The 14,846-nt window shown below is 41.5% G+C and overlaps 1 protein-coding gene across 4 annotated transcripts in view; it reads right to left on the reverse strand.

The window, feature by feature from the left end:
• ddx3xa (DEAD-box helicase 3 X-linked a) overlaps positions 1-14,846 on the reverse strand; it is a 63,845-nt gene that overhangs the window by 19,896 nt on the left and 29,103 nt on the right. For 2 of the 4 annotated variants that reach the window (XM_072260449.1, XM_072260450.1), the window contains exon 4: positions 2,630-2,830. The exons of 1 other annotated variant lie outside the window; for it this stretch is intronic. In XM_072260449.1, the coding sequence (XP_072116550.1) occupies positions 2,630-2,830 (201 nt within the window). Of the gene's footprint in view, positions 1-2,629; positions 2,831-12,760; positions 12,789-14,846 lie in introns of those variants that run through there. One more of the 4 variants, XM_072260451.1, reaches the window with a different exon arrangement.

The raw sequence follows: 14,846 nt of genomic DNA on the forward strand, positions 1-14,846 counted from the left end.
GTGATTAACCATTTTTAGATGTGAACTACTAAACTATGCAGAACTGCAAAAAAAAGCCCAAAATAATCTTAGATTTCCCAAGCTACAGCCATCTCCTGGTCTGTAAATTTTTCATTCTCGTTTTCATCCTTATCTCAATACAAAGCAAGTGAGTAAAAGCAGTAATTTTTTGAATTAACTCTGCAGGTTGAACAGCATCTTTTGTTTGAATGGGGTGGGGTGGGGAGAGAGAAGTTGTCTACATTTTAGATCAAAACTATGATTGAATGGAATGAAAATACAACTAACTATGTATACAGTAGGATTTGGAACAAAGAACTGGAGAAACTGAATGGATCAAGCAGCATCTTTGGAAGCAAAGGGATAGCTGACATCCTGAACAGAGACCCAGTATAAAGATGTAACCTGAAACACTTGGCTCCACAGATGCTTGATCCACTGAAAATAGCCAGAATAAAATATGGGAAATAAGACAGGTCACAAACTGAAAGAATTTAGCAAAGGCAGTGGAGAGATACATGAATCTTTGTCTCAACTGGAAGAGTAGGACATTGGATGATGGTGAACGAGTAGGTGAAAGATATGAAGAATGTGGTCCCTGCAGAGGGGTGGAGGACAAAGTTAGTGGCAGCATCTTCATACAACTTGTGGTAATAATGAATGAAATTTGTACTCTCAACAAATTGATCAAGTCAGACAACTAAAAACCTTAAAAGGAGTCTTTACTTTTATAAAAATGGAATGTTATCCAAATAGCATTTAGTTTCTTTCAACACTGTAGCGTTCCCAATTTGGAAGCATATGGCTACCCATCATGAATTATTTTATGATTGACAGCAAACACTTCAGAGAACACCTGAGATAGCTCTCAAACTAGTTCCATCCCACTACCAATCAAGTTGCATTAAATATTCCTAATTTCCAAGTTCCTAAACTCAAGCTCAAACTGCTGAAGCAGTGCAAATTACTGGAGGATCTGATGAAGGGCCTCAGCCCAAAACATTGACTGTTTACTCTTTTCCATGCTGCCTGGCTTACTGAGTTCCTCCAGCATTCTGCATATTGCTTTGAATTTCCAGCATCTGCCGATTTTCTCAAATTGATTAAGTATATTACCCAGCTCCACTGATACTTCAGCCACTGCCAAGCCTGTTCATGGCCAAGTACAAATCACCAAACTATCCCAAACTCAGTTAGATTACTGGCATTACCTTAATTTATTCCAACAAGCCCCAATCTATGCAGCTTTGTAAGTAAAATGCATCATGCAAATTGCATGAGTCAATTCATTAGAGCATTGCTATTGCATTATGCAGAGGTTTTGCTGTCAGGATATACCATATCAAATGTTTAAATAGGAACAGCTTGCATGTAAATTGGCATTGTTTTAAAGATATCCATCCAAGGTACTAAATTTTAGAGCTATGGGTATTGAATTTCTATGCTATCAGTTACCTTACCAATCAATACCCACTTAGATTGACATTATAAATGGTTAAATTATAGATCATAATCAAGTGCATCATCTGATAAAATTTCATGGAGTCAGTGTCACTGATAGCCACATTCAAAAATCTAGTTTGCTTTGGCCCATATTTGGTAAAAAAAAAAGCACATACCCAGAAGTTTATAAATTTTAGAAACCCAATAGTCATCACCTCCAACTTCAAAGTACAGGTTCTGCAGAGATTATTTGGGGCATATTTAAATTGCATCATTTTAGGAAAGCAACAAAACATTTACACTAACTATGACATTTCCAAGTTCAAATTATTCTAATAAACTTGGGAGATTTCAGATTGATGTTAAAAATATACTATGCCACATTATAAGCACTGTGGGTTATCTTAAGAGCAGTGTGTTAAACAGCTCTCACGATTCCATCCTTGCCATGGTATACAAATTCTATCTATGAAGCAAAAAAAAAGCCCTACAATTGCAGAGCTAATGACTAATCATTGGCAAAGAAAATGTAGCCCAGTTCTCCAAAATGAGTACTCCATTAATCTAAATATGGAATCCAACAAGTGATTTACTGTTGCTTGCAATGCATTTTATCCCTTTTGCAATTTGTTCAGGACATTGAACTAGCTTGCATCTAACAAGCTGTCACCCTCCTGGGAAAAAAAAAATCAGCCTTGAAAGAATGATTAGTACAGAACAATCAGGAATACACTAGAACATCTTTAAGGATTCATCTTTGTTAGGATATGCAATTCATATACTCCTGATGAATGCCTCAATTAGGGGCTTGTGGAACAAACTGTAGAATTAGATTGATTGCCTGCTAAGATTAAGGATGGCATAGTCAGGAGCAATTTAAGCAGTTTTACTCAAACTAGCTTCCTTCAATTGTCCCACTTATACCTGCCTTCAGTTACCCTGTCCCCATCACTGAGATTACCCCATTTTTTGTATTACTTTAAACCTTCCTTCAAGCGATCTTAGTTATCTGATTAATTAGAACTACAATTAAAGCCTTGAAATAGCTTGGCAAATTTTTATTTTTAATATAACCGTTAGTATCTACTGCCCATTAAACATCCCATTTCTCCATCTATAATAAGCTTCTATAGAAGATCTGATTCAACAATCAGCATTATACTCCAATAAGGCTAGTATTGCACACCTGATCCAGCACTTTGCTGGGCACCAGGATTAATTGTTCGATTTCGATAACCTCCTCGGCCACTTGAGTCATTTCGACTGGATCCTCTACTGTTGAACCCACTGCGGTCACGGTCATAACCATTTACCCGACTGTCTCTTCCATCATGGTACCCATTCATTGAGCCATTTCCTCCACGTCCAGAATCCCAGCTTGGTGAATCTTACAGTTTGCATGAGGGGAGAGAAGGTTAGCTTTCAACAATACCAAAATGATCAATGAGATTGCATCGTACCTGCAAAATGTTTGATCAGTGTAACCAACAGCACCCAGTTCCAGAATTCATTTACCTCCCCCATTGAGCACTATACATCCATAAATGAAGCAGCTGCTCAGTGGGAGTGGAAATTAACCATTACATTCCAGGAGTCAAACACTCAAGCAACTTGCTCTTCAATTTTCTTTCTCACATGTTCAGATTGAGAATTTTCTACTAGTTAGATAGTCTCAGCTCCAACAGTTTTAAATGCTCAACTGCTGAAAACCTCTTAACAGGATTTTCCCCAGTATCACACCTACCTTTGAAGTTTCATAGGAATTGGAAATACCAGAGACCAATTCAAATGCTTCCCAATCTAGGATTATTTTGTCTGCCATACTACATCAGAAGTGCTCGTTAAGAGGATATTAACTGACCTCAAATGCTAAAAATAAAATCAACCTGCATAAGGGCAAGTATTTTAAGACTTGCTAGAGCTCAGGGTGGCAGTAGAAAAAGCAATACGTTAGTGTTCCTGAACCAGTCATAACTTAGATTTAGCATTTAAGTCTCACTAACTCCTTTCTTTATAAGCCTATAAATTATCAGAATAATACCCAATTGACTGCTGAGTGTACCTGCATTCAGGATTAAGCGTAGGGATGCAAAACATGCTTCCAGTACTTTGGTCTAATAAGCAACAGCTCTGCTATCACTTACCTGCTGCCATTGCAAGTTAGGCTTCAAAAACCCATACAAATCAGTAAGTCTACATGCAGTACAAAACTTCCAAAGTAATGCAAACTTTACCAAGTGATTTTACAATCTATGCTATAACCAAACTCCCTTTGCAAGCTAAACCTAGAAAACAAACCCTTGACATTTAAAATTCACTGCAAGCTCAGCACCCTTATTTCAATGTGCAGGCAGTCTGTGCTCATCCAACAGCTGACAAACAGGTCAGTAAATCAGAATTCTGCAATAGTTTAGATCATTCTGGCCTCTTCCTCCTCCACCCCTCCAAAATCTACATTTCAACAAGCTATTCAAATCTCGTTTTTTCCTCCAACATAGAATTTTGAAGTTTTTCCCACTGATCTTAATCTCAAACTTAAAGTTTCATTATTAGTCCTAGAGGAATCTGGAACAAATTGCATTGTAAAGATTCACCCAGTTTACTAATGCTCATTCTGCTAAATTTGTGACAACCTCAAGCACAAGTGCAGGTCCATATCAGGTTATGAACAGTAGACTTATGGACACCCTATATGAACAAGTGTTTGGGTAACTACTGGGCTGTATTTGCTGGATATGGGACTGCAAGCATCTTTTGCCATGAGGAAACAGGGCATTTACATATGGCTCCTCTGTTCATCCCCACCAAGCCATAATTAAGGGCCGGGTTAGATCAAGTAAAGTTTGGAGGTGTCATAGTACAGTTACTGCAAGATGTAATCAAATAAAAGTCAAACTGAAGATCCATCATTCTTTAAATTTCCAACAGGTCGCATTTGCATTAGATAACCATGACCACATTGCCTGACTTTATCATTACATATGGTGACCTGCATGTAACTTCAAACTAAATCATCCAAATATTAATACCTCAAAGGAAGCCTAAGTGTTAGTCGAACTTTGTTCTATTCAGCCTCTTCATTGAAATCACAGGACATGGCATGGATTGTTAGAGTCCTAAAGAAATTTGAAGCTAAGAACAAAAGTTCACATTGCACATAGTATTGAAGTCTTGAATGATGAGAACTTAACCTGGAATGAATTTTACAAGTACTGAAAAGACATTTTTAGAGTCAAGAAAAAGTACCAGAAACATTTCTCAATGTCCTATTGCAACTTGCTCATTTGCACAATAAATCTAAGTCAAGGACAAAACAATGGAATAGATTCAGAGAGGCTAGACGAGCTGTAGACCCCTCTCCTCCCCCCCCCCACCCAATGATGGGGACCAATGGGCAACCTTAAGGGGTTTAAAATTGGAGGTCATGGGTTAAAAGGCTTTACAGGTTTAAAAGATACCCAGGAGGTCAGTTTACTTTTAAACAATAGGTAAACAAATAAGTAAAAGGTGGTAGTACAATTACAATGTTTAAAGACATTTGGACAGGTAATAAGTTTAGAGGGATATGGGCTAAATTAAATGCAGGCATGTAGGACAAGCTCCAGAATACACACTCATTGATATGGATGTTGGGCTATTTAGCTGTAATTCTGAATACAAGGAACAAGTGAGCCATATAATTTTCACTCAGCTTCCAGATGAACAGAACCAACTTCTTGATTACCAAAACAGGGAAATTTAGTTCTGGCAAATTTCTACCTTGTACAAAGCCCAAAGCAAATAGAAGTTGACTTACCTAGACCAATGAAACACTGGTTAAACTGCATCCGAACAGATACAATTTCAAATATGTACCAATAGATTCAAACACTAAAACCAATTTGTTATCTGCAGCTGGTTGCAGGAAATTGGGCATTAGCAACATTGATTAGAAAGCAGATATCTCATTTAATCCAAAGCACAAAGATGATAGTTTAAACTTATTAAATGCAATGCAAAGTTACGATAGGTAGGACAAATTCAATTTTTCTAACTGGAGGCATTTTTGTAATATGAAACCACCTCGGTACTTCAGAACAGCAACTGCACAAAAGCGAAGGATCAGGAAGAAAAGAATATAACCATTAGGAAATCTAGGATGTAGTTTGAGGTGTGTTCTAATAAATGGAAATGTAAAGTTCACTAATGAAATTAGCACTAAAAACAGATGAGAAAATCCCACAGTTTCTAGGATAGTTATTTTCAAAAGCAAAGAAACATTAAGAGAGTACTACTGACACTGGAAAGTTGAAGAGTGGAAACAATGTGGTGCTGCTGGGTATAAGCAATGGAAAGCAAAACATTCATACAAGTGCGGTAATCTCAAATACCCAGCAGGACTAAACCATGTGTAGTAACCCAACTTGTAAAGATGGTGTTGGGGTGGAGCCATGCACCTAAATCAACTTGGGTATAGTTAGCAAATGAGATTATCAATTCAGAAATCAAATATCACTTGCCCTATTTTAATTAGGTTATCTGGACTAACAATATATAGTTATAGGAAAAATGGGATTTAAACGTCAAGTAAAAATTATTAATATTAAAGTATACACAAGCAATACAAATTTAGGCATGGAAAGTGAATGTGAACAGGAAGAATATCTCCAATTCCAAGTGAATTTAAACTTTGGTTCAAGGACTGTGACATACAGTGCTAGCCTGTTGGTGGTCCAAAAAGGTGGCAGGGTAGGCTGCAATAAAGCTTCAAAAGGCAAGGGAAACACGAATGAACGGGCAAGGACATGCATAAAGGAGATCATCCACTTTGGTACAAAAATTTCAAAACAGATACTGACACCTAGTGACCTCATGGATCACCATAGGTTTACAGCAAGAGTGGTTCACTTATCTTTAGAAGAATGCTTCAGCACAGTTGTAAATTTATACCATTAAACAAGCAAATGATCAAGTTCATCTCCAAGGATGAATATACTTATGACAGGGTGAAATCCAAGTTCAGAGATTCATTTCTGGGAAAGCAGATCGGAATGGGGAAAATTGATTTTAAACTAGCCCCCTACTCAACTTTAAAAATAGAGGCATGATCACAAAACAAAATTTGTTGGGGTCACAAACACGAGGAAATCTGCAGATGCTGGAAATTCAAGCAACACACAAAGTTGCTGGTGAACGCAGCAGGCTAGGCAAGATCTCTAGGAAGAGGTACAGTCAACGTTTCGGGCCGAGACCCTTTGTCAGGACTAACTGAAGGAAAAGCTAGTAAGAGATTTGAAAGTGGGAGGGGAAGGGGGAGATCCAAAATGATAGAAGACAGGAGGGGGAGAGATGGATCCGAGAGTTGGACAGGTGATTGGCAAAAGGGATACAAGAGGATCATGGGACAGGAGATCTAGGGAGAAGGGGGGGGGGGGACCCAGAGCATGGGAAGGGGTATAGTGAGAGGGACAGAGGAAGAAAAAGGAGAGGGAGAGAGAGAAAGGATTAAATAACAGATGGGTTACAAGGGGGAGGTGGAGCATTAGCATAAGTTAGAGAAGTCAATGTTCATGCCATCAGGTTGGAGGCTACCCAGACGGAATACAAGGTGTTGTTCCTCCAATCTGACTGTGGCTTCACCTTGACAGTAGAGGAGGCCATGGATAGACATGTCAGAATGGGAATGGGATGTGGAATTAAAATGTGTGGCCACTGGAAGATCAGAGCGTAGGTGTTCAGCGAGACGATCTCCCAGTCTGCGTCGGGTCTTGCCAATATATAGAAGGCCACATCGGGAGCACCGGACGCAGTATATCACCCCAGCCGACTCACAGGTGAAGTGTCGCCTCACCTGGAAGGACTGTCTGGGGCCCTGAATGGTGGTGAGGGAGGAAGTGTAAGGGCATGTGTAGCACTTGTTCCGCTTACAAGGATAAGTGCCAGGAAGGAGATCGGTGGAGAGGGATGGGGGGGAGAAAACAAATGCACAAGGGAGTCGCGTAGGGAGCGATCCCTGCAGAAAGTGGGATGGGGGGGGCAGTTCTTAGTGGTGGGATCCCGTTGGAGGTGGCGGAAGTTACAGAGAATTATATGTTGGACCTGGACGCTGGTGGGGCGGTAGGTGAGGACAAGGGGAACCCTATTCCTAGTGGGGTGGCGGGAGGATGGAGTGAGAGCAGATGTGCATGAAATGGGGGAGATACGTTTGAGAGCAGAGTTGATGGTGGAGGAGGGAAGTCCCTTTCTTTAAAAAAGGACATCTCCCTTGTCCTGGAATGAAAAGCCTCATCCTGAGAGCAGATGCGGCAAAGACGGAGGAATTGCGAGAAGGGGATGGCACTTTTTCAAGAGACAGGGTGAGAAGAGGTATAGTCCAGATAGCTGTGAGAGTCAGTAGGCTTATAGTAGACATCAGTAGATAAGCTGTCTCCAGAGATAGAGACAGAAAGATCTAGAAAGGGGAGGGAGGTGTCAGAAATGGACCAGGTAAACTTGAGGGCAGGGTGAAAGTTGGAGGCAAAGTTAATGAAGTCAACGAGCTCAGCATGCATTCAGGAAGCAGCGCCAATGCAGTCGATGTAGCTAAGGAAAAGTGGGGGACAGATACCAGAATAGGTTTGGAACATAGATTGTTCCACAAAGCCAACAAAAAGGCAGATTATGTAGTTGATTTGATTTTCTGCTCAGCAATTCAGTGCAGTTAAGCAGAAGAAATCAAGAATTATACCCAAGATGTCAATATTAAAATTCCATCGTATGGAATGTTACTCCCCATGAAAGCCAAAAAGAATATACTACCAAAAATTATTTAGAAGTAATCCCTCTTGACAAATTAGAGGATATCAGTTTTCCAGGGCATTAGAACAAAAAGGAATTTGTTCTCCAATATTAGCAATTATACTCAAAGAGTGAATGTTCTGCACATTTCTAGGTCAGAACCCTCAGCCAATTCATAACTTGCACCGTTCATCACAACTAGCAAGTCTTAACTGTCAAGTTCAGACAAGATCAATATGACCAATTTCTTTAGGCAGGTTGTGAACACGAAGAGGGTACTGCTGTCACAAATCTAAGGAAAAAAATTTGCAGCAGATGATCAAATTCACTGACCTAGAAATTAAAAATCAATGCCAAGGGACCGGGTTGGGGAACTAGAGATGCAGCTCAATGATCTTCGTCTGGTCAGGGAAAGGAGGAAAGTGATAGAGAGGACCCATAGGCAAGTAGTCACACCAGGACCTCAGGAGACAGATAAGCGGGAAACAGCCAGGGGAGAGTAGGACAAGAGTCAGATACTAGAGAGTACCCCAATGGCTGTCCCCCTTAACAAGTACTCCTGTTTGAGTATCGTTGGAGGGGGAGGACCTAACAGGGGGAAGCAACAGTGGCCGCTCCTTTGGCACAGAGTCTGGCAGCAGTGATAGGGGACTCTATAGTTAGGGGGTCAGACAGGTGATTCAGTGGACACAGGAAAGAAACATGGATGGTAGTTTGCCTCCCAGGTGCCAGGGTCTGGAATGTTTCTGATTGCACACACGATATCCTGAAGTGGGAAGGTCGTGGTACATATTGGAACCAATGACATAGGTAGGAAAAGGGAGGAGGTCCTGAAAACAGACTATAGGGAGTTAGGAAGGAAGTTAAAAAGCAGGACCTCAGTAATCAGTCTCGAGATTGATTACTGCCTGTGCCATACGACAGACACAGCACGGGCAGGGACTCAGATTTCTGGATCACTGGGACCTCTTCTGGGAAAGGTGTGAACTGTACAAAAAGGACAGGTTGCACTTGAATCCAAGGGAGACCAATATACTGGCAGGGAGGTTTGCTAAGCTACTGGGGAAGAGTTTAAACTAAAATTGCTGGGGGGGGGGGGGAGAAAGGTGGGTGGGAACCGAACTGAAGAGGCAGAGGAAGGGGTGGTTGGCTCACACAGAACGCTTGGAGACGGTGTGAGAGGGAGGATAGCCAGGTAATAGAGAAGGGATACGCTCAGACCGATGGTTTGAGATGTGTCTATTTTAATGCAAGCAGCATCATGAACAAAACAGATGAGCTTAGAGCCTGGATCAGTACTTGGAGCTAAGATGTTGCAGCCATTACAGAGACTTGGATGGCTCAGGGACAGGAATGGTTAGAGTGCCAGGCTTTAGGTGTTTCAGAAAGGACAAGGAGGAAGGCAAAAGAGGTGGGGATGAGGCACTGTTGATCAGAGGTAAGTTTCACGGCTGCAGAAAAGGAGGAAGTCATGGAGGGATTGTCTACGGAGTCTCTGTGGGTGGAAGTTAGGAACAGGAAGGGGTCAATAACTCTACTGGTTTTTTTTTTAAAAATGGACCACCCAATAGTAACAGGGACATTGAGCAGCAGATAGGGAGACAGATTCTGGAAAGGTGTTAATAATAACAAGGTTGTCATGGTGGGAGATTGGCATCTTCCTGGAGCAAGGGGTTTAGATGGGGCAGAGTTTGTTAGGTGTGATCAGGAAGGTTTCCTGACACAACGTGTAGATAGGCCTACAAGAGGAGAGGCTGTACTTGATCTGGTATTAGGAAATGAACCTGGTCAGGTGCCAGGTCTCTCAGTGGAAAAGCATTTTGGAGAGAGTGATCACAATTCTATCTCCTTTACCATAGCATTGGAGGGGGATAGGAACAGACAAGTTAGGAAAGCCTCTAATTGGAGTAGGGGGAAATATGAACTATCAGGGAGGAACTTGGGAGACAAATTGGGAACAGATGTTCTCAGGAAATGTATGGAAGAAATGTGGCAAATGTTCAGGGGACAGGGAAGAGACAGGAATGAGACAGGGAAAGGATGGTAGGGGTCAGGAAATGTGTACGAAGGCTGTTGAAATCTAATCAAGAAAAGCTTACAAAAGGTTCAATGATAAAGATCTAGAAGATAAGGCTAGCAGGAAGGAGTTTAAGAATGAAATTGGGAGTGCCAGAAGGGGCCTTGAGAAGGCCTTGGAGAGCAGGATTAAGGAAAACCCCAAGGCATTCTACAAGTATGTGATGAGCAAGGGGATAAGACATAAGAGAACAGGACCAATCAAGTGTGACTGTGGAAAAGTGTGTGTATGGAACCAGAGGAAATAGCAGAGATACTTAAACTTTGCTTCAGTATTCACCACAGAAAAGGATCTTGGTGATTGTTGGGATGATTGAAAAGTTTGAGCATATAGACATTTAAGAAAGAGGATGTGCTGGAGCTTTCGGAAAGCATCAAGCTGGACAATTCACCAGAACAGGATGAGATGTACCCCAGGCTACTGTGGGAGACGAGGGAGGAGATTGCTGAGCCTCTGGCAATGGCATCATCAATGAGAGGTTCTGGCAGTTTGAAGGGTTGCAGATGTTGTTCCCTTATTCAAGAAAGGGAGTAGAGACAGCCCAGGAAATTATAAATCAGTGAGTCTTACTTCAGTGGTTGGTAAGTTGATGGAAAAATTCCTGAGAGGCAAGATTAATGAACACTAAGGTACCCCATGCAAGGCTTATTGAGAAAGCAAGGAGACATGGGATCCATGGGGACCTTGCTTTGTGGATCCAGAATTGGCTTGCCCACAGAAGGCAAACAGTGGTTGTAGACGGGTCATATTCTGCATGGACATCAGTGACCAGTGGTGTGCCTCAGGGATTTGTTCTGGGACCCCTTCTCTTTGCTATTCTTATAAATGACCTGGATGAGGAAGTGGAGGGATGGGTTAGTAAGTTTGCTGATGACACAAAAGTTGGAGGTGTTGTGGATAGTGTGGAGGACTGTCAAAGTTTAGAGCAGGACATCGATAGGATGAAAAACTGGGCTGAGAAGTGGCAAATGGAGTTCAACCCAGGTAAGTGTAAAGTGGTTCATTTTGGTAGGTCAAATATGATGGCAGAATATAGTATTAATGGCAAGACTCTTGGCAGTGTGGAGGATCAGAGGGTCTTGGGGTGCAAATCCATAGGACACTCAAGGCTGCTGTGCAAGTTGACTCTATGGTTAAGGAGGCATATGGTGCATTGGCCTTCAACTGTGGGATTGAGTTTAAGAGCAGAGGAATAATGTTACAGCTATATAGGACCCTGGTCAGACCCCACTTGGAGTACTGTGCTCAGTTCTGGTCACCTCACTACAGGAAGGATGTGGAAGCCATAGAAAGGGTGCAGAGGTGACTTACAAGGATGTTGCCTGGACTGGGGAGCATGCCTTAAGAAAATAGATTGAGTGAACTCGGCCTTTTCTCCTCGGAGTGACAGAGGATGAGAGGTGACCTGATAGAGGTCTGAACTGATCATATGGATAGTCAGAGGCTTTTTCCCAGGGCTGAAATGGCTAACACGAGGGGGCTTGGAAGTAGGTACAGAGGAGATGTCAGGGAGAGTGGCGGGTGCATGGAATGGGCCAGCAACGGTGGTGGAGGCGGATACGATAGGGTCTTTTAAGGGACTACTGGATAAGTATATGGAGCTTAGAAAAATGAAGGGCTATGGGTAACTGTAGGTAACTTCTAAAGTAAGTACATGTTTGGCACAGCATTGTGGGCTGAAGGGCCTGTATTGGGCTGTAGTTTTGTGTCTATGTTTCTAAGTACAGGTTGAAAACTATTTCAAACCTGACATGCAATTTTTGTTCCTTCAGTCTCCCACCCAAAAGCAGGATTCTACTGATCAAACTATAGTTGCTAATTTTCATTCTTGGAGTTTCTTCACAACATGCTGCATCATTGCTTCCAAACATCTTTCCATATATGCTCTGCTGTACATGCATCGTTAGTACCGAGTTCTGCTGTCATGCACTAGTACTAAGCATTCTAGCTAGCTCTCTTTACAGCTTTGATACTCACCCCTATCCTGTCAGGGATCTCTGAAAAGTCTGACCAATAGTACAAACTCTTATTTGAAATATACCCACAAAAACACTGCTGGTGGTTGGTGACAGCAAGAGCATACCAGAAGCATGTCATTCCTAACCAATTAATTGTACGCAAAACTGCTGGCTCACATGATTTTTCCAATATGGAACAATTTGTTCAAGATACAGCAAAGACTACAAACTACATTTGGCTTTAAAACTGGGAAGATCAAGTTATAAAAGCATGTTAGTACCATATGTCAAATAAATCAAGGATGTGCTGTGTTACAGTAAAGACACCTAGTAGCCATCTTTAAGATTTAGTGCAGTCTAAATTAATAATTTTAAAATGTACTTGTTAGCATCCAGTGGGAAAGAAATTTTCAAAATGACATTTGTTACTTAAACAGTAACAAATCCGTCAAGAGTTCTGCACAGGACTACATAAATTGAAGCCATCATGCTTTTTCCACTCAAGTGCAAGAAAGTACAGACTTACAAATCCTCAACATTGAGAAATTAAAAGAGCGATTTGTTCCAAGTGGATTACAAGCTGCAAAAGAAACAGCAACTGTCAAAATTCACCAGATGCAAATCATTTGCCCTAGTGTGAACATTAAATTGGAAAGCAACTGATGCAGTACAACTTGCTTTTGAAAGTATTACTTTCAAGCAAATTCTAGTGCACAAATCAGAACTGCAGGTCTTACTCAAACCCAAAGGTGGTAAATTTAATATGGCACACCCTTAATACCAGTGATCCAATCTACCGACGTTTGTAGTTCATGGAGTGTTCCTCCCAGTCAGATGAACCCCAAGAGCACATCTAATTGAAATAGTACACCAAATGCAATATTGACAATACACTAGTCAATTGTTGACACATTTTGCAGAGATAAAAACAGCATAAATACAGCAGTTCCATTTGTCACAAACCAATTCCTGTAATTCCTCATACCATTGCTTTTTAGTCATTTGAAGTTTAAGTGCCCAAGTACAGCAGCAACTAGTAAACCAGGATAAACAAGTTCATAAAGCCAGACAGGATACACCTCCGGTTACTAAATGAAGGAAGGCACTTCTGGTAATGACCTTGCAACCTCTTGGCCTTAAGAGTAGTACCAGAGGATTGGAGGGTGGCAAATCCTATTCCTTTGTCCAAAAAGGACAACAGGAATAATGAGAATTATATACCAGCAAGTCATTTCTCAGTGTTGGCAAGGGGCAGGGCATGCCTTACAAACTTGACTGAATTCTTTAAGTGACAAAACTATTTGACAAAAGCACAGCAGTGGACGTGGTGTATATGGATTTTAGAAGGCATGTGACAAGGTTCCCCATGGTCGACTCGTTCAGTTAGGAGGCATGGAATCCAGGGAAACTTGGCCAAATGTATCCAGGAATAGCTTGACCACAGAAGGTGGTAGTAGATGAGGTGTTATTCTGTCTGGAGATCAGTAATTGGTAGTTGTCTGCAGGGATAAACGGGCAGACTATTATTTAAATAGGGAAAGAATTCAAAGTTCTGAGATGCAACGGGACTTGGGAGTCCTCATACAGGATACCCTTAAGGTTAACCTCCAGGTTGAGTCTGTGGTGAAGACGACAAATGCAATGTTGGCATTCATTTTTTAGAAGAATAAAGTATAGGAGCAGGGATGTGATGTTGAGGCTCTATAAGGCGCTGGTGAGACCTCACTTGGAGTACTGTGGGCAGTTTTGGTCTCCTTATTTAAGAAAAGATTTGCTGATGTTGGAGAGGGTACAGAGAAGATTCACTAGAATGATTCCGGGAATAAGAAGGTTAACATATGAGGAACGTTTGTCCGGTCTTGGACTGTATTCCTTGGAGTTTAGAAGAATGAGGGGAGACCTCATAGAAACATATTGAATGTTGAAAGGCATGGACAGAGTATATATGGCAAAGTTGTTTCCCATGATGGGGGACTCTAGTACGAGAGGGCATGACTTAAGGATTGAAGGGCGCCCATTCAGAACAGAAATGCAAAGAAATTTTTTTAGCCAAAGGGTGGTGAATCTATGGAATTTGTTGCCATGGGCAACAGTGGAGGCAAAGTCATTGGGTGTATTTAAGGCAGAGATTAATAGGTATCTGAGTAGCCAGGGCATCAAAGGTTATGGTGAGAAGACGGGGGAGTGGGACTAAATGGGAGAACGGATCAGCTCATGATAAAATGGCAGAGTAGACTCGATGGGTCAAAAGGCCAACTTCTGCTCCTTTGTCTTATGGTCTTATGGATCAGTTCTGAGGTCTCTGCTCTGTGATTTTTATAAATGTCTTGGACCAAGAAATAGAAAGGTGGTTAGTAGGTTATCAGATGACATGAAGGTTGGTGTTGTGGATATCACAGAATACAACAGGATGCTGAGGTGGGCAAAGTAGTAGATGGAGTTCAACCAGGAAAAGTGCGACATGCTTCGGAAGGTGAAGTTTTAAGTTTTTTTTTTGGGGGGGGGGGGTCCACATCTATATTCCCTCTAAGTTGCCACACAATTTGAAAGGGGCTAAGGCATATAGTGGAATTGGCTTCATTAGTTGGGGTTCAAGAGCAAGGTAATGTTGC

Source organism: Mobula birostris, chromosome 6 (genome assembly GCF_030028105.1).
Source record: "Mobula birostris isolate sMobBir1 chromosome 6, sMobBir1.hap1, whole genome shotgun sequence".
Lineage (NCBI taxonomy): Eukaryota > Metazoa > Chordata > Chondrichthyes > Myliobatiformes > Myliobatidae > Mobula > Mobula birostris.